Source organism: Callithrix jacchus, chromosome X, assembly GCF_049354715.1.
Source record: "Callithrix jacchus isolate 240 chromosome X, calJac240_pri, whole genome shotgun sequence".
In the NCBI taxonomy this organism is placed as follows: Eukaryota; Metazoa; Chordata; class Mammalia; order Primates; family Cebidae; genus Callithrix; species Callithrix jacchus.
This window is the reverse complement of record NC_133524.1, coordinates 2,363,052-2,382,916: the sequence shown is the minus strand read 5'-3', so window position 1 is coordinate 2,382,916 and position 19,865 is coordinate 2,363,052. Positions and strand designations below refer to the sequence as shown.

The following is a 19,865-nucleotide window of genomic DNA, read 5'->3' as shown; positions in this document are numbered from 1 at the left end:
AATTGGTGTTCTTTCACCCCGGGTTTCCTAGTCTTTATCTGAGCTGTAACTTACCTTCTAGGCAAAACACCTGCTTGCATCCGTCTAAAGGCGTGTTCCAGAAACCGCAGCTGCAGACTGTCACGGGGCTGCGGAGAGGGGGATAAGCAATTCTTAGCGTGAAGTAGGAGCCGTGGCTTGTGGTCACATTCATGGCACAGCCTGCCAGTGTACACAGGGGTGTTCCCAGAGCAAAACCCCTCGAAAATGCTGTTTCCATCCTGACGTTTTAATGCACATTTTAACGCTTATGCTCTTCTTGGTTCTCATGTGCAAATTATGACAGTAGGGGCCCCGCGTCACTGTCATTATTTAAAAGTAGAATGTCAAGGGCCTTTGCACTTTTTGCCCATGCAGGCTTAAAAAATGGGTCTTCAATGGATAGCTTTATTCTGGCAAAATGCCTGTCAAATTAAACGCTAGTGCAAAGGGAAAACCCATCAAAGACACATTTCACAACGGTGTTATGCTTCCCTCAAAAACCTCTCTCTCTTTTTTTTTTTTTGCAGTTAATAGTTTCTGGATGACTGTACAAGTCACCATACCTTTTCCTTTTTTTCCTTTTAGCTGGAAATAATGACAGCAAAGCTGAGGAAGTCGTAAGAAAAATAAAAGAAGAAACGCTGAGCGTCAAAGGTATCGGGAGATGCTGCAGTGGGTTTTCCTCTTGGGACACGTGGTTGGAGCGGTTCACGGCCGGGTTTCTATCGAGTGCCAAGTGGCATTCGGGAGAGGTGTCTCAGCTTTTCGCGGTCTTGTTTCGGGAATTTCTAGTCCCATAGTGCAGAAGGAGATGGCAAAGTCAGGGTGAACATAGCATCGCTCAGCTCCAACACCTGCTGGGAAAGCGTGTTGGGATGTGTTGGTGGCTTGTACTGTTACTCAAATGTATGTTGCACGTGGATCAGGAGCCATTTTACTTTCTCGACCTCAGGCCACCTGCCAGGAGATGCCTCTGCGGGTTGGGAGTTCTGGACTTAAGACACATCAAACAGGACCGACCTTAGAGCCAATTCTGGTGTGCTCTTTCTGCCTGTTCAGTCTGTGGAAGGGAAGGTGTGCGCGCGACTGTCTATTCTAGTATCCTTCCAGATGCTACATGCCGTTTCCTTTTATGGATGATTTTCCATGTGTACACATGTAGGGAGCACAAGCAGAGTTTTGTTACGTGGAAGGATAGCGCAGCGGGGGTTCTGGGCTGTACTGTGACTAAAACGGAATGGTGTACCTTGTACCTGACAGGTAATTTCTTTTCGTCTTTGCTTGCTTTTCTTTTCCCTTTTTTTTTTTTTTTTTTTTTTTTGAGACAGAGTTTCGCTCTTGTTACCCAGGCTGGAGTGCAAATGGCACGATAACAGCTCACTGCAACCTCTAACTCCTGGGTTCAAGCAATTCTCCTGCCTCAGCCTCCTGAGTAGCTGGGACTACAGGTGCCCACCACCATGCCTGGCTGATTTTTGTATTTTTAGTAGAGATGGGGTTTCACTATGTTGGCCTGGCTGGTCTCCAGCTCTTGACCTCAGGTGATCTGCCTGCCTCGGCCTCCCAAAGTGCTGGGATTACAGGCGTGAGCCACCATGCCTGGCCCCAAGAGGTAATTTCTTATCCCTTGCCCCTCTTCCACCCTCCCACCCTTCAGAGTCTTCAATATCGGTTATTCTACTCTCTGTCCATGTGGGAGCATTATTTAGCTGTCACTTATAAGTAAGAACACTGGTATTTGACTTTCTGTTTCTGAGTTATTTCCCTCAGGATGATGGCCTCCAGTTCCATCCATGTTGCTGGGGAAGAGTGGATTTCCTTTTTCGTGGCTGCATAGTATTCCATTGCATATAGATACTATATTTTCTTTTGTCCACTGTAGCAGATACTGTATTTTCTTTATCCTTTCATCTGTCGTTGGGCAGCTAAGCGGTTTCCGTATCTTGCTCCTGTGAATAGTTCTGCAGGGTACACAGGCGTGCAGGTGTCTCTTTGATTTCATTGCTTTGAGTCCGTGCTCAGCAGTGGGATTGCTGAATTATTTGCTGCTCTTATTTTTAGTTGTCTGGGGAACCTCCATAGTGTTTTCCATACTTGCTGTCCTAGTTGACCTTCCTACCAGTGGTGTACGAGAGCCCCCTTTTCTCTACATCCTCCCGACACTTATGATCAAGTATAAAAATCATCATTCTGTCCAAGCACCGTGGCTCACACCTGTCACCCCAGCAGTTTGGGAGGCTGAGGCGAGCAGACCACCTGAGGTCAGGAGTGGGAGACCAGCCTGACCAACATAGTGAAACCCTGTCTCTAATAAAAATACAAAAAGTAGCTGGGCGTGGTGGTAGGCGCCTGTAATCCCAGCTGCTCAGGAGGCAGGAGAATCGCTTGAACCTGGGAGGTGGAGGTTGCAGTGAGCTGAGATTGCACCATTGCACTCCAGCCTGGGTGACAGAGGGAGACTCCATCTCAAAAACAAAACGAAAACAGAAATATCATTCTGGCGATCTCCATTTTAGCCCGTGTGAGATGATGAGTCTTGGTGGTTTTGACCTGCAGTTCCCTGATGGTTCGCGATGCTGAGTACCTTTTCATATAAACACCTTTTACACACCTGTTGGGCCACCGCAGTGCTCAGTATGTTTCTGAGCAATGTCTGTGTGTGGTACCTTACGCTAAAAAAAATGCGTATCACTTCTTTGGCTGTTTGAATTTGAGATGGTGTATTGAGAATTCCCACAAAGCAGGGGGTGGGTGTATTTGGATTCTTTATTTCTTTTCTTCCACATGATAAAATTCATTTGTTATTTTATTTTTTAATTTATTTATTATTCTTTAAGTTCTGGGGTACATGTGCATAACGTGCAGCTTTGTTACACAGGTACACACGTGCCATGATGGTTTGCTGCATCCATCCCCCCCCGTCATCTACATTAGGTGTTTCTCCTAATGTTCTCCCTCCCCAATCCCCCACCCCCTGCTATCCCTCCCATCCCCCTACCCCCTGCTGTCCCTCCCCAATCCCCCCACCCCCTGCTATTCCTCCCCCATCCCCCCACCCCCTGCTATCCCTCCCATCTCCCCACCCCCTGCTGTCTCTCCCCTAGCCCCCCACCCCCTGCTATTCCTCCCCCATCCCCCCACCCCCTGCTGTCCCTCCCCAATCCCCCCACCCACTGCTATTCCTCCCCAGCCCCCGACAGGCCCCGGTGTGTGATGTTCCCCTCCCTGTGTCTGTGTGTTCTCATTGTTCAACACCCACTTATGAGTGATTCTTTGTTTCTTTGTTTTTTGAGATATAGTCTCACTCTATCGCCCAGGCTGGAATACAGTGGTGTTATCTTGGCTCACTGCAACCTCGGCCTCCCAGGCCCAAGTGACTCTCCTGCCTCAGCCTCCCCAGTAGCTGGGAACACAGGTATACAGCCACACACTCAGCTAATTTTTGTAGAGTTGGGGTTTTGCCTTGTTTCCAAGGCTGGTCTTGAACTCCTGGGCTGAAGCATCCATCCATTCACCTCGGCCTCCCAAAGTGCCGGGATCACAGGCCTGAACCACTGTACATGGCCTGTTTTGATTCTTTGTCATAAGCTGTGCGAGAGAAATGAACCCTGCCCAGAGCTGAGCCTGGTCACCGCCTTTGCACTCGTCTCCTCCTGGTCTACCTGAAGCTGCTGTGAAATACCTGTTTTCTCTGCGAAGGGCTGGGGTGTGTTGGAATATCATGCCAGCTGCAGTGCAGGATCTCTTTGACTTTCAGGAACACACACGCAGGGCTTTCCCTCAGCCAGAGCCCCCCAGTGTACAGTATCAGGAAGCTGCAGCGGGTGACATACTTCCTTCTCTGTAGGATCTCCCTCGGGGCAAAAGGATTGGTTTCTGTGACAGTAAATTCCATTCCCCGCCATCCCCACCACGCTGGCCCTACCTCATTTGCAGCACTTCCAAGGAGTGGCATTCCCCCCCCTTTTTTTTTTGAGATGGGGTCTCACTCTGTCGCCAGGTTGGAGTGCAGTGGTAGGATCTCAGCTCATTGCAACCTTAGCCTCCCGAGTAGCTGAGACGTGTGCCACCATGCCCGGCTGATTTTTATTTTTATTTTTAGTAGAGACAGGGTTTCACTGTGTTGGCCAGGATGGTCTCGATCTCCTGACCTCATGATCTGTCCGCCTTGGCTTCCCAAAGTGCTGGGATGACAGGCGTGAGCCACCGTGCACTGCCCAGAGTGGCATTTTCTAACACAGTGAAACCCGAAGTGCCTTCTCGGGGCCTGTAACATCAGCATTTCCAGAGAGCAGACGAGAGATGCAAGTGAATCAGAGCCTCTGGGGGTTGGGGTGGGGCCTTGGCTTCTGCATTCTTCTGAGGCCATTAAAGGATTCCCAGCACCTTCCAGTGGCAGATTTACTGCTGTCCTAAATGCATTCAACCATCAATATGGAGCCCAAAGAGAAGGTTCTGGAAACTGACACATGAGGCATTCTTTTCTCATGACTTTCTGCTTTTAATCTGACCGGCTTCAAAACTGTATAAAGAATACTTCACAAAACCTCACATATGTGATCTCCTAACCAAAATGACAGGGAAGAAACGGTGATTTATAATCACACATTAATTTCATTAGCTCCTGAAAATGTTTCAGATTTGGACAATACACATTTCGACCAGTAACTTTTATATCTATCTATCTATCTATCTATCTATCTATCTATATATATATATATATATATAATTTTTTTTTTTTTTTTGAGGCAGAGTTTCACTCTTGTTGCCCAGGCTGCAGTGCAGTGGCGTGATCTCGGCTCACTGCAACCTCCACCTGTCAGGTTCAAGTGATTCTCCTGCCTCAGCCTCCCGAGTAGCTGGGATTACAGGTGCACGCCACCACACCAGCTAATTTTGTGTATTTTTAGTGGAGACGGGGTTTCACCAGCTTAGCCAGGCTGGTATGGAACTCTGCCATCAGCTGAACTGCCCGCCTTGGCCTCCAGAATTGCCGGATGACAGGTGCGAGCCACTGAGTCTGGCCACGGTAACAAATGATCGCTGTTTTTTGGAAAAGTTTGTGTAGAATATTCCATTATCAGTTCTTTAAAATGCAGTTTTTATGGACACGTGGCATAAGGAAGACAGGGTTTGTCCATACCATTAAACAAATTTAGTTTCCCTTTTTGCATCTGGATACCGGTGGCTTTCAGTTCAATCTTGTAGAAAAGAATGCGCTCTCTGTAGCTGTTTAAAAGGTTTAAAAATCTCGCAAGAGGGTGGGAAGATGTGGCATGCAGTGGGGATGCTTAATAAGTACAGAAAATAGACAGAATGGGTAAGATCTAGTATTTGGTAGCACAAAAGGGTGACCACAGTCAGCAATACTTCGTATCTGTTCAAAACTAACTGAATGAGGTCGGGTGCGGTGGCTAACGCCTGTAATCCCAGCACTTTGGGAGGCTGAGGCAGGCAGATCACTTGAGGTCGGGAGTTTGAGACCAGCCTGGTCAACATGGTGAAATCCTGTCTCTACTAAAAACACAAAAATTAGCGGGGCGTGGTGGCACATGTCTGTAATCCCAGTTACTCAGGAGTCTGAGGTAGGAGAATCACTTGAACCCAGGAGGCAGAAGTTGCTGTGAGCTGAGATGGTGCCACCACACTGCAGCCTGGGAGACAGACACTCTGTCTCAAAAATACGAAAAAAAGTAACTAAAGGTATAATTGGAATCTTTGTGACACGAGGAAGTCACGAATGCTTGAGGGGATGGATACCCTATTACCCTCGTGTGAGTGTTACAGTTTGCACGGCTGTATCAGAATACCTTGCGTACGCCATAAATATATACACCTACTGTATGCTTTTTTTTAGAGAAGAAAGTTTAACATCTTAACAGGTTTGACCGATCGAGGCGGCTCACGCCTGTCATCCCAGCACTTTGCAGGCCTGAGGTGGGTGGATCACGAAGTCAGGAGTTGAGACCGTCCTGGCTAAAATGGTGAAAACCCGTGTCTACTACAAATACAAAAATTAGCCGGGCGTGGTGGCGGGTGCCTGTAATCCCAACTACTCAGGAGGCTGAGGCAGGAGAATCACTTGAACCCGGGAGGCGGAGGTGGCAGTGAGCCAAGATCCCGCCAGCGCCCTCCAGCCTGAGGGATAGAGCGAGACTCCATTTCGAAAACAACAACAACAGAAAGAAAACGTGAACAGGTTTATACGTGCATCAGCGGTGTCCCTGGCATGCCCACTCCTGGGGGACCATCCACTCTTGGATAGAGGATGCTGAGGCCCAGCCGGGTGGGAACATATTGGCCGTACCCCTTGAGTCTTCCCCTCGACTGAGTCTGTCTCCAGCCTCAGGAGCTCCCAGACCAGGCCTCCAGCCATACTGCGGGCAGGGTCCGTCCGCTGCCTGTGAGTGCGCTCTGGGGCCCCCAGTACCTTATAGGCACCACTGCTTCTGCAGGTGTGCGCGTCCCTGCTCTGCCGAGACCCGGGCACGTCCACTCCACACCCAGCCGGACCTTGCTCTAAACTGTGCTGGTCCCTGGGCCTGCCTGCACCTGCTGCAACTCTGATTATTTATTTGTTTATTTATTATACTTTAAGTTCTGGGGCACACGTGCAGAATGTGCAGGTTTCTTACACAGGTATACATGTGCTGTGGTGGTTTGCTGCATCCATCCCCCCATCATCTACATGAAGTATTTCTCCTAATGCTCTCTCTCCCCTAGCCCCCCACCCCAGATCTCCCTCCCCTAGCCCTTCACTCCCTGATCTCCCTCCCCTAGTCCCCCACACCCTGCTCTCCCTCCCCTAGCCTCCCACTCCCTGCTCTCCCTCCCCTAGTCCCCCACCCCCTGCTCTCCCTCCCCTAATTCCCCAACTCTGATCTCCCTCCCCTAGCCCCCCACCCCCTGCTCCCCCTCCCCTAGCCTCCCACTCCCTGCTCTCCATCCCCTGCCCCCCAACCCCTGCTCTCCCTCCCCTAATTCCCCACCTCCGATCTCCCTCCCCTAGCCTCCCACTCCCTGCTCTCCTTCCCCTAGTCCCCCATCCCCTGCTCTCCCTCCCCTAGCCCCCACCCCCTGCCCTCCCTCCCCTAGCCCCCCACCCCCTGATCTCCCTCCCCTAGTCCTCCACCCCTTGCTCTCCCTCCCCTAGCCCCCCACCCCCTGCTCTCCCTCCCCTAATTCCCCACCTCCGATCTCCCTCCCCTAGCCTCCCACTCCCTGCTCTCCTTCCCCTAGCCCCCCATTCCCTGCTTTCCCTCTCCTAGCCTCCCACTCCCTGCTCTCCCTCCCCTAGCCCCCACCCCCTGCTGTCCCTCCCCTAATTCCCCAACTCTGATTTCCCTCCCCTAGCCCCCCACCCCCTGCTCCCCCTCCCCTAGCCTTCCACTCCCTGCTCTCCTTCCCCTAGTCCCCCATCCCCTGCTCTCCCTCCCCTAGCCCCCACCCCCTGCCCTCCCTCGCCTAGCCCCCCACCCCCTGATCTCTCTCCCCTAGCCCCCCACCCCCTGTTCTCTCCCTCCCCTGGCCCCCCACCCCCTGACAGGCCCCAGTGTGTGACGTTCCCCTCTATGTGTTCTCATTGTTCAACTCCCACTTATGAGTGAGAACATGCGGTGTTTAATTTTCTGGTCTTGTGTCAGTTTGCTGAGAATGATGGTTTCCGATTTCATCCATGTTCTTGCAAAGGACATGAACTCATCCTTTTTCATGGCTGCAGAGTATTCCATGGTGTCCGTGTGCCACATTTTCTTTATCCAGTCTATCACTGATGGACATTTGGGTTGGTTCCAAGTCTTTGCTATTGTGAACAGTGGTGCAGTGAACATGTGCATGTGCATGTGTCTTTATAATAGAATGATTTATAATCCTTTGAGTATATACCCAGTAATGGGATTGCTGGGGCAAATGTTATTTCTGGTTCTAGATCCTTGAGGAATCGCCACACTGTCTTCCACAATGGTTGAACTAATTTACACTCCCACCAGCAGTGTAAAAGTGTTCCTATTTCTCCCCATCCTCTCCGGCATCTGCTGTCTGCTGCTTTTTTAACGATCACTGTTTCCTACCACCCCCAGTGATCCAGCAAGGACAGAGGGGGATGAGTGTGCTGCTTCATTCTTGCTCTGCTGGGATCCCTGCATCGGGTAACCGTGGCTCAGCCACGTAGATCTATATTTAAGCAAGTCAGCATGCGTCCTGGTGCCAGGAACACAGGGTGCTGCTGACTCTCGGGCCTGCAGGTGTTTCCACGTGCTGGCACCTCCTGCCCTGCCTGCTCTCAGCTTTCTCTCCTCTGTTCCTGGGTGAATGCTCTGAGCTGCACATGTTCTTGTACTTTCTGCCTTTGAAGTCTTGGTCCACGGAGATCCTATGCTGGGCAGGGCGTGGGGAGCTACGTGCACAGAGAAGGACGCCTAAGTGAGCGCTGGAAATTATACATTCGCGATCGTTTCCAGCAATGTGGGGGATGCGGCTCGTTTCCCAAGCCAGGGATGTTTCAGAGAAGCGTTTTAACTCCTAATCATTCAGCCACCGTGCCCACACCTTCCTGGCTCCTGGGTACTTACCTGCCGGTGCAAGCTCTCTTACCTGGAACAGATAGTCTCATTCAGGCCCCGAAACTTCTCCAAATAGAAATGAACCAAACCGCAGCAACGGAATGAAAACAAACACGTGGAGCACAGCTGTGTCCACATGAATCCGATGAGATCACCACTTAAGCTCTCTTATTTTTATTTACTATACTTTTAAGTTCTGGGGCGCATGTGCAGAGCGTGCAGGATTGTTACACAGGTATACACGTGCCATGGTGGTTTGCTGCATCCATCCCCCCATCATCTACATTAGGTATTTCTCCTAATGCTCTCCCTCCCCCCATCCCCCCACCCCCTGCTGTCCCTCCCCATACCTCCACCCCCTGCTGTCCCTCCCCCATCCCCCCACCCCCTGCTGTCCCTCCCCAATCCCCCCACCCCCTGCTGTCCCTCCCCAATCTCCCCACCCCCTGCTGTCCCTCCCCCATCCCCCACTCCCTGCTGTCCCTCCCCAATCCCCCACCCCCTGCTATCCCTCCCTAATCCCCCCACCCCCTACTATCCCTCCCCATCCCCCCACCCCCTGCTATCCCTCCCCAATGCCCCCACCCCTTGCTATCCCTCCCCAATCCCCCCACCCCCTGCTGTCCCTCCCCAATCCCCCCACCCCCTGCTATCCCTCCCCAATCCCCCCACCCCCTGCTATCCCTCCCCATCCCCCCACCCCTTGCTGTCCCTCCCCAATGCCCCCACCCCCTGCTGTCCCTCCCCAATCCCCCCACCCCCTGCTGTCCCTCCCCAATCCCCCCACCCCCTGCTCTCCCTCCCCTAGCCCCCCACCCCCCATGCCCTGGTGTGTGATGCTCCCCACCCTGTGTCTGTGTGTCTTCATTGTTCAGCATTCACCTATGAGTGAGAACATGCGGTGTTTGGTTTTCTGTTCTTGTCTGTTTGCTGAGAATGATGGTTTCCAGCTTCATCTACGTCCCTGCAAAGGACATGAACTCATCCTTTTTGATGACTGCATAGTATTCTATGGTGTCCATATGCCACATTTTCCTTATCCAGTCTAACATTTAAGCACCCTTAAAAGTGCTGAAGGGATGTCCATTCTGTTTTGCAGCCCATATGCGTCACGGTGGAATCCCGCTAATCCTAAATCCTGAGAGAGATCAGAGTAGACGTGTGCGGTGTGTCCTCTTTGGAAGGTGGAGGGCATCCTCATTTCCTATAACGATTCTGTAACTTCACTCACAAAGCCGTCTTCTGGTTCATTTAGCTTCCCAGTCGGGCGCAGTGGCTCATGGCTGTAGTCCCAGCACTTTGGGAGGCCCTGGTGGGCAGATAGCTTGAGGTCAAGAGTTTGAGACCAGTCTGGCCAACATGGTGAAACCAGTCTCTACGAAAAATACAAAAATTTGCCGGGCATAGTGGTGGGCACCTATAATTCCAGCTGCTCGGGAGGCTAGGCAAGAGAATGGCTTGAACCCGGGAGGCGGAGGTTGCGGTGAGCTGAGATCGCGCCACTGCACTCCAGCCTGGGTGACAGAGCGAGACTTCATCTTTAAAGAAGCTTCCCAAATATTATTCTGCCAGGAGCTTGTGCGGTCTTCATCGGGAAGAGGGACTAGCTGTTTGTGTCATGTGCTTTTACCCAGTTATTAGTTCCATTTGTTTTCAATGAAAGCAATCACTGCCCAGTGCTTTGTGTGTTGAATGGGTGTAAAGAAGGTAAATCGTGCATGCTGCCTTGAGAGGCACTTTTACCCTGGAGACAGATCTTTGCGCCATCGTTTTGGCTTCTCCAATTACCTATAAAACACTTGAATGTGTCATGAAAACAGAAGACTGTGAAATCAGTATGAGGCTTGATAACAGGCAATCAAGGCCATCTAGTAGCTTGAACACATAAGGATAAATGCCTGTTGTCAGTACGAGAGCTCTTTGTGACCCGTTCCACATGCAAGAGAAGAGGGTTGTCATTTTGGAAATACCCGCCCTCCCCATTGCCTGTCCCCAGTCGAGTCAGAGCTTTGCGGGAGCAGAGACGGACTCTGTGCAGAGGTCCCTTCTGAGTGTCTGATGATTCGGTGCCTCCAACACAGTGGCTCCCAAGACAGTTACATCAGTGCTCACACATTAACCATGAATGGCACATATGTTCTTCGTGGTGACATATGAGAGTCTCTGCATAGGCGTCTACTGGTCATTATCATCATCAAACAGAGCCGGAACCCCAAGCAGGAATACAGACCGCTCTCGGGGCAGACACACCCAGACTTTTCTTCTCTCTGTAGGCTTTCGGATTGCGTAGAATGATTCTGAAGGAGCTTGGGAAATGGGGAAAAATGATGATGTGCGTGCTGATGGCATGGCGTTCTCCCCACATCGGTCTCGTTTTTTAATGCACAGAATTCTTGAGACGTGATGTCAGTGCACAGAGCCGGTGAAACACGGCGTCTCTGCTGAAGCTGGAATCGCAGCAGTCGACGCCAGTTAGTTCACCAACGATGAATTATGTGTATCTCCAAGACAAGTTTTAGCCATATTGGGATTGTGGATTCAGGTTCAGCAAATATTCACAACTACCTTTGTGTTTTTTTGTTTTCTTATTTTTTCTTTTCCTTTTTTTTTTTTTTGAGACGGAGTCTCTGTCATCTAGGCTCCACTAATGGCAACCTCAGCCTCCTGGGTACAAGCGGTTCTCCTGCCTCAGCCTCCCGAGTAGCTGGGACTACAGGTGCCCACCACCCTGCCTGGCAAATTTCTTTCTTTTTTTTTGAGACGGAGTTTCGCTCTTGTTACCCAGGCTGGAGTGCAATGGCGCAATCTCGGCTCACCGCAACCTCCGCCTCCTGGGTTCAGGCAATTCTCCTGCCTCAGCCTCCCGAGTAGCTGGGACTACAGGCACGTGCCACCGTGTCCAGCTAATTTTTTGTATTTTTAGTAGAGACAGGGTTTCACCATGTTGACCAGGATGGTCTCGATCTCTTGACCTCGTGATCCACCCGCCTAGGCCTCCCAAAGTGCTGGGATTACAGGCTTGAGCCACCGTGCCCGGCCCTGGCTAATTTCTTTGTATTTTCAGTAGAGATGGCTTGTACCATGTTAGCCAGGATGGTCTCGATCTGCTGACCTCATGATCCACCCACATTAGCCTCCCAAAGTGATGGGATTACAGGCGCCTGGCCCATTGTTTTGTTTCTTTTTAGAGACAAGGTCTTGCTCTGTCACCCAGGTTGGAGTGCAGTGTTGTGGTCACAGCTCAACGCAGCCTCCAACTCCTGGGCACAAACCGTGGTCCCACCTCAGCCTCCGAAGTAGCTGGGACTACAAGCATGCACCACTACACATGGCTAATTTTGTCCTTTAAATTTTTACTAGATACAAAAGAAGACATATATGAGGCCAACAAACATGAAAAATGCTCATCATCACTGGTCATTAGAGAAATGCAAATCAAAACCACACTGAGATACCATCTCACGCCAGTTAGAATGGCGATCATTAAAAAATCTGGAGACAACAGATGCTGGAGAGGATGTGGAGAAATGGCAACACTTTTACACTGTTTGTGGGAGTGTAAATTAGTTCAACCATTGTGGAAGACAGTGTGGCGATTCCTCAAGGACCTAGACATAGAAATTCCATGTGACCCAGCAATCCCATTACTGGGTGTATATCCAAAGGACTATAAATCATTCTACTATAAGGACACATGCACACGAATGTTCATTGCAGCACTGTTTACAATAGCAAAGACCTGGAACTAACCCAAATGCCCATCGATGATAGACTGGACAGGGAAAATGTGGCACATATACACCATGGAATATTATGCAGCCATCAAAAACTATGAGTTCGTGTCCTTTATAGGAACCTGGATGAATCTGGAGACCATCATTCTCAGCAAACTGACACAAGAGCAGAAAATGAAATACCGCATGTTCTCACTCATAGGCGGGTGATGAACAACGAGAACACATGGACACAGGGAGGGGAGCATCACACAATGGGGTCTGTATGGGGGGACTAGGGGAGGGACAGTAGGGGGTGGGGATTTGGGGAGGGATAACATGGGGAGCAATGCCAGATATAGGTGATGGGGGGATGGAGGCAGCAAATCACACTGCCAGATGTGTACCTATGCAACAATTTTGCATGTTCTTCACATGTACCCCAAAACCTAAAATGCGATTTATATATATATATAATTTTTTTACTAGAGACAAGGTAGAGACGGGGTCTCCTTATGTTGCCCAGGCTGGTCTCAACCTTCTGGCCTCAAGCAATCCTCCCGCCTTGCAACATGCTGCGATTACAGGTGTAAGGCACTGACCTCAGCCACCCACCCTTTTTTTTAAACATAAACTGGCCCTTATTGACGTTTTCCTCTTCCGACTGAGTCCTTTTGTTGCCTTCATGTTGTCGAGTAGCGTTCTGCGTCAGTCTGCAGACAGGCACATGTAGATGGGCAGACAGATGCATTCCTGATGGTGACTGTCACTTAGGGTCATTGTGTCTTTTCTCACGCAGTGGCATCCGTGTACCACACTGTCTGAACGTTTGATTTGTCGTTCCAGCTCTCCCTGTGCTCCTATTGAGGGCTCCTCGTTTCTCAGGGTGCAAAGGCTTACTTTTAACCTTCCAAATCACTGTGGCCGGGTGCAGTAGCTCATGCCTGCCATTTCATCACTTTGGGAGGCTGAGGCGGGCGGATTGCCTGAGGTCAGGAGTTCGAGACCAGCCTGGCCAACATGATGAAAAAACCCTATCTCTACTAAAAATACAAAAAATCAGCTGGACTGGTGGTGGGCACCTTAATCCCATCTACTCAGAAGGCTGAGGCAGGAGAATTCCTTGAACCTGGGAGGTTGCTGTGAGCCGAGATCATGCCACTGCACTCTAGACTGGGAAACTGAGCAAGACTCCCTCTCAAAAAAAAAAAAAACCAAACCACTAAAAGACTTACTTGCAAGGTGAATTCCCATGAGAGATACTGACTGCCTGCCTGGTCTCCTTGGTGCCTTTTTAATCACTTAAATGATTTAAAATAATTTATAAATCATTATCTTTTAAAGACACATGCACACGTATGTTCACTGCAGCACTATTCACAATAGCAAATGCCCATCCATGATAGACTGGATGAAGAAAATGTGGCACATATACGCCATGGAATACTATGCAGCCATAAAAAAGGATGAGTTCAAGTCCTTTGCAGGGACATGGATGAAGCTGGAAACCATCATTCTCAGCAAACTGACACAAGAACAGAAAACCAAACATCACATGTTCTCACTCATAGGTGGGTGTTGAACAATGAGAACACACGGACACAATGTGTTCATAGGTGGGTGTTGAACAATGAGAACACAGGGAGGGGAGCATCACACACCGGGGCCTGTTGGGGGGTGGGGGGCTGGGGAGGGAGAGCATTAGGAGAAATACCTAATGTAGATGACAGGGGGATGGATGCAGCAGACCGCCATGGCACATGTATAGCTATAAAAAATAATTTCTCAAGAAATAATTTTTGTTTTCATTACTGTGTACATTATTTTCCTCCCATTTATAATTTATGGGATATTTTCACTTTTCTCCCTATTATTGGTGATTTTTTTTCCCATCTTATGCCTCATTTTTTTTATTTGTAGGGCAGAATCATCACAGGGGGAGATTCATTTTTTCTAGTTCTTTTGTAGACATTTCAAGGTATTTCATACCATCAAGCTAGAGAATTAGACGTCATCCGCATCTTCTGGCCCCAAAAATCTATTCCTGAGATACGACGTTCATCACATTCTCTCCTGGGGGAAGGGAAGTAAACTTCAGTTGATGTGCAATATAAATACATATGTCGTTAGAAAGTTCTTTTTTCTGATCAGATGTCACATACTCTGTAATGATATTTCGGACATTGCAGTAAGGATTCAGGCACAGAATGAGGACTCAGCAGCAGCAGGTAGACACACAGCATCGCACTGCCATTGTTTTTTTTTTTTTTTTCTATTCGCTCTTGTTACCCAGGCTGGAGTGCAATGGCACGATCTCGGCTCACCACAACCTCAACCCTCTGGGTTCAAGCAATTCTCCTGCCTCAGCCTCCCGAGTAGCTGGGATTACAGGCACGCACCACCGTGCCCAGCTAATTTTTGTGTTTTTAGTAGAGACGGGGTTTCACCATGTTGAACCGGGATGGTCTCGATCTCTCGACCTCGTGATCCACCCACCTTGGCCTCCCAAAGTGCTGGGATTACACGAGTGAGCCACCGCGCCCTGTCCGCACTGCCATTGTCTAATACTCCATGCTGGATTGTGTTTTGTTTTTTCCTTTGAGACAGAGTCTCACCATGTTGCCCAGGCTGGAGTGCAGTGGCGCGATCTCGGCTCACTGCAACCTCCATCTCCTGGGTTCAAGCGATTCTCATGCCTCAGCCTCCTGAGTAGCTGGGATTACAGGAATGTGCCACCACGCCCAGCTAATTTTTGTATTTTTAGTAGAGATGGGTTTCACCATGTTGGCCAGGATGGGCTCGATCTGCTGACCTTGTGATCTACGCACCTCAGCCTCCTAAAGTGCTGGGATTACAGGTTTGAGCCACCGCATCCGGCCTGTATTGTGGTTTTATGTACTAGGCAGAAACTCATTGATAGACAGATAGATAGATACATAGATGATAAAGAGATAGATGTATGGCTAGGTAGGTAGATACATAGACAGATTGATGATCGATAGATTATAGATGATTAATAGATGATAGTTATATGATAGATGATAGATACATAGATGATAGATGATTGACAGATGATAAATAGATGATAGATGATAGATGGTAGATGGTAGATAGATACATAGATGATAGATGATAGATAGATGATTGATAGATGATAGATAGATGGTGCATAGATGCATAGATGATAGGTAATGATTGATAGATGATAAATATAGATAGATGATAGATGACAGATAGATGGTAGATACATAGGTAGATGATTGATAGATGATAAATATAGAGGATAGATGGTAGATAGATACATAGATAGGTAGATGATTGATAGATGATAAATAGATGAGAGATACATGATAGATGGTAGATAGATACATAGATGATCGATAAGTGGAGAGATAGACACATAAATGAATTCTGGAAGATGCTTTCCTATTGTTTTTACTTACATAGATTTAAAGGGTTCAAGTGCGATTTCGTTGAACAAATACATTGCTTAGCGGAGAAGGCTGGGCTTTTCCTGTATCCGTCACGGGAATACTGGACATCGTACACGTTAAGCAGTTTGTCCTCCCGTGCCTGTCTCCCAGCCTCCCACCCTTCCACGTCTCCAGTATCTATCATTTCACTGTGTCCACGCGTGCGTTATGCAACTCATGGTTACTAGTGCGAACATGTGGTCCTTGACCCTTCGTGCCCGGCCCGTTTCACCTAGGATAGTGGCCTCCGGTTCCATCCACGCTGCTGCAGAAAGCATGATTTTATCCTTTCTCAAGGCTGAGTCGTACTTTCTAGTGTGCGTGTACCACGTTCTCTTATCCAGTCGGGGACATCTCGCGGGATTCCGTATCTTTGCTGTCGTGAATTGTGCTGCCATAGCTGTGAGTGCAGGTGTCTTTTTCTTAGACATAGATTTCATAGGTACGGATTTCTTTCCCTCTGCGATATTTCTTTCCCTTTGCCATTGGGGAAACTGAGAAAAGTGCACAGAGAATCCTTTCGTATGATTTCTTGCAAACTGTGTGTGACTCTGCAGTGATCTCGAAGTGACAACTTTACTTGCAGAAAAGAGTCTAGGCTCTGCGTGGTGACTCACTCCTGTACTCCTAGCACTGTGGGAAGCTGAGGCAGGAGGATTGCTTGAGGTCAGGAGTTTGAAGCCAACCTGGGCATTATAGTGAGACGCCATCTCTCTTAAAAAAAATTAACTGGGCATAGTAGTGGCCAGCTCTTCGGGAGTGTGACATGGGAGGGTTGCTTCACTCCAGAAGTTTGAGGCTGTAATAAGCTATGGTTGCACCACTACACTCCGTCCTGGGTAACCAAGTGAGACCCTGTCTCTAAAAATAAAAGATTGTATGTTTCAAAGTTTCAGTCACTATAATTGGTAATTTATAGTTTCTCTATATTCCCTTCCATTTTTCATCTCTTCGCCCGTAACTTTCATCTTTTCTTGAAAATGCTATGATTTGTAATCGTTGTTTTAAACTGCTTGTGTGTGTCATCTCCAGGTCTGTGTGTATTGACCTGTGTTTCTCTCTGTTGACTATGGTTTCCATTTTCCATTTTCTCTGTTGACTGTGGTTTCCGTGTTTCTATGTTGGTGAGGTCGTTTTTATAGTGCGTTTGATGTTGTGATGGATGTGTCATAGACACTTGAGATTCTGTTCTGTTTCTCTGAAGGATGTTGACTTTTGTAGCAGACAGTGATATTTCTTTTTTGGTTTTTAAATTTAGTTATTACACTTTAGGTTCTGGGGTCCATGTGCAGAGCGTGCAGGATTGTTACACAGGTACACACATGCCATGGGGGTTTGCTGCCTCCATCACCCTGTCATCTACATTAGGTATTTCTCCTAATGCTCTCCCCCAATACCCCCATCTCCTGCAACCCCTCCCCTAGCCCCCCGCCCCCCAACAGGCCCCGGTGTGTGATGTTCCCTCCCTGTGTCTGTGTGTTGTCATTCTTCAACACCCACTTATGTGGCGATTCCTTAAGGATCTAGAAATAGAAATACCAGTTGACCCGGCAATCCCATGACTGGGTACCCACTCAAAGGATTATAAAGCGTTCTGTTATAGAGACACATGCACAGTGTGTTTATCACGGCGCCGTTCACAACAGCGAACACAGTGATACCCCTTGCAGCCGTCCTGGTCATGCGGAGGCTTGCCTGCAGCTCTCGTTATGATTCATCTGTTTCGGTTTTGCTCCTGCGTCTTGGATGCAGCTTGTCATCCTGAGACATGTTCCCTTCCTTCCAAGACGAAGCTGTCTCCAGTGTCAAAAGAATGTCTGAGGTGTTTACTGATTCTTTCCAACTTGGAAAGACTCAAATGTCATCCTGTGTTCCCAGTGCCAGGCAGCGGCTGAACTGTGTCTGCTCCGTCTGTTTCAGCCTTCCCGCCCTGTTGTCTGTCCTGGGCTCCTTGGAATCTCAGGGTGTAGGAGCAGTTCTGTAGTCAGACAATGCTGGCCAGGGACTTACTTTCTTTAAAATGACACTTTAGGTTCTGGGATACATGTGCAGGACATGCAGGTTTCTTACTTGGTATACATGTGCCATGGTGGTTTGCTGCGTCCAGCCCCCTGTCACCTACATTAGGTATTGCTTCCAATGCTCTCCCTGCCCATCCTCCCCACCCCCTGCTCTCCCTCCCCTAATCCCTCACCCCCACAGACCCCAATGTGTGATGCTCCCCTCTCTGTGTCCATGTGTTCTCATTGTTCAACACCCACTTATGAGTGAGAACATGCGGTATTTCATTTTCTGTTCTTGTGTCAGTTTGCTGAGAATGATGGTCTCCAGGTTCATCCATGTCCCTACAAAGGACACAAACTCATCGTTTTTGATGGCTGCATAATATTCCATGGTGTATATGTGCCACATTTTTCCTGTCCAGTCTATCATCGATGGGCATTTGGGTTGATTCCAGGTCTTTGCTATTGTAAACAGTGCTGCAACGAACATTCGTGTGCGTGTGTCCTTATAGTAGAACGATTTATAGTCCTTTGGGTATATACCCAGTAATGGGATTGCTGGGTCAAATGGAATTTCTATTTCTAGGTCCTGGAGGAATGGCCACACTGTCTTCCACAATGGTTGAACTAATTTACACTCCCACCAGCAGTGTAAAAGTGTTCCTATATCTCCACATCCTCTCCAGCACCTGTTGTCTTCAGATTTTTTAATTACTGCCATTCTAACTGGTATGAGATGGTATCTCAGTGTGGTTTTGATTTGCATTTCTCTAATGACCAGTGATGATGAGCATTTTTTCATATGTGTATTGGCCGCATACATGTCGTCTTTTGAAGAGTGCCTGTTTATGTCCTTCGCCCACTGGGCAGGGACTTTCTAGTAGGATTTTGGTGTCCTGAGCCCGTGGCCTGTCATTTCTGGGATTGTGCCTCTTAATTTCAGTAGCCTTAGCAGCCTACAACTCTGACCTTTGGCTCCTTGCACCATGGATTTGCCAATTCCTGACTAAGCTGTCCCTGTGTGCCTTGTAACCTGAGAAGAATCCTTGGGGGAGTGAGAGGGAGGACAGAAGATAAAGGAGGAATGCCTTGGTAAGGCAGGGGTGGCTGTGCCTGCGTTCTCTGCTGAGCTCCTGCAGGGACCAGGGAAACTCTGCCCTGTAGTGTCAGATCCGGAGGGAGGGAGGGAGGGAGGGAGGTAAAGAGCGAGAGAGGCCCAGAGAGAGATGAGGGAGAGAAAGAGAAGTAGATAGAGGGAGGGAGAGAGAAGCAGAGGGAAAGAGGGACAGGCAGAGAGAGGGAGAGAGAGAAGCAGGGAGAGAGAGAAGAGGGAGAGAAGCAGAAAGAGAAGCACAGAGAGAGGAGAAAGGAGCACAGAGAGAGAAGCAGGTAGAGAGACAGGGAGAGGGAGAGAGAGAAGCAGAGAGACAAGGAGAGACAGGGAGACCAAGAAGCAGACAGAAGGGCAAAGAGAGAAGAGGCAGAGACAAGGAGAGAGAGAGACGGAGACACAGAAACAGGGAGTGGGAGAGAAGCAGAGAGGGTGGGGGAGTGAGACGAGGGGGAGAAGCAAAAACAGAGAGAGGTGAGGCAGGAGGAGAAGCAGAGAGGGGAACAGAAAAGGAGGGAGAGCGAGAGACAGGGACATGGGGGGCGAGAAATGAGGGGCAGAGAAACAGGCAGAGGAAGAAGAGGGGAGAGGGGAAAAGAGAGAGAAGGGCAGGTGGGGGGGAAGGAGACGCGGGAGAGGAGAGAGAGCGAAGCGCTTGGTGTTGGAAATAATGATAATGACAGTGATAACTCACACAGCTTCCAATACTGTCTATACACCGGGTAATGAGGGAGGGAGGGAGAGAGAGAGTGTGTGAGACACTGTGTGTGTGTGTGTGTGTGTGTGTGTGTGTGAGAGAGAGAGAGAGAGAGAGAGACTGGGTGTGTGAGAGAGAGACTGTGTGTGTGTGAGAGATTGGGTGTGTGTGAGAGAATGACAGTGACAACTCACACAGCTTCCAATACTGTCTATACCCCGGGTAATGAGGGAGGGAGAGAGAGAGAGTGTGTGAGACACTGTGTGTGTGTGTGTGTGTGTGTGTG

At 49.0% G+C, this 19,865-nt stretch overlaps 1 protein-coding gene across 1 annotated transcript in view; it reads left to right on the top strand.

The window, feature by feature from the left end:
- The window catches only part of DHRSX (dehydrogenase/reductase X-linked), a 195,705-nt gene that overhangs the window by 43,847 nt on the left and 131,993 nt on the right, over positions 1-19,865 (top strand). The window contains exon 3 of the mRNA XM_078362397.1: positions 607-675. Within this exon, the coding sequence (XP_078218523.1) occupies positions 607-675 (69 nt within the window). The remainder of the gene's footprint in view (positions 1-606; positions 676-19,865) is intronic.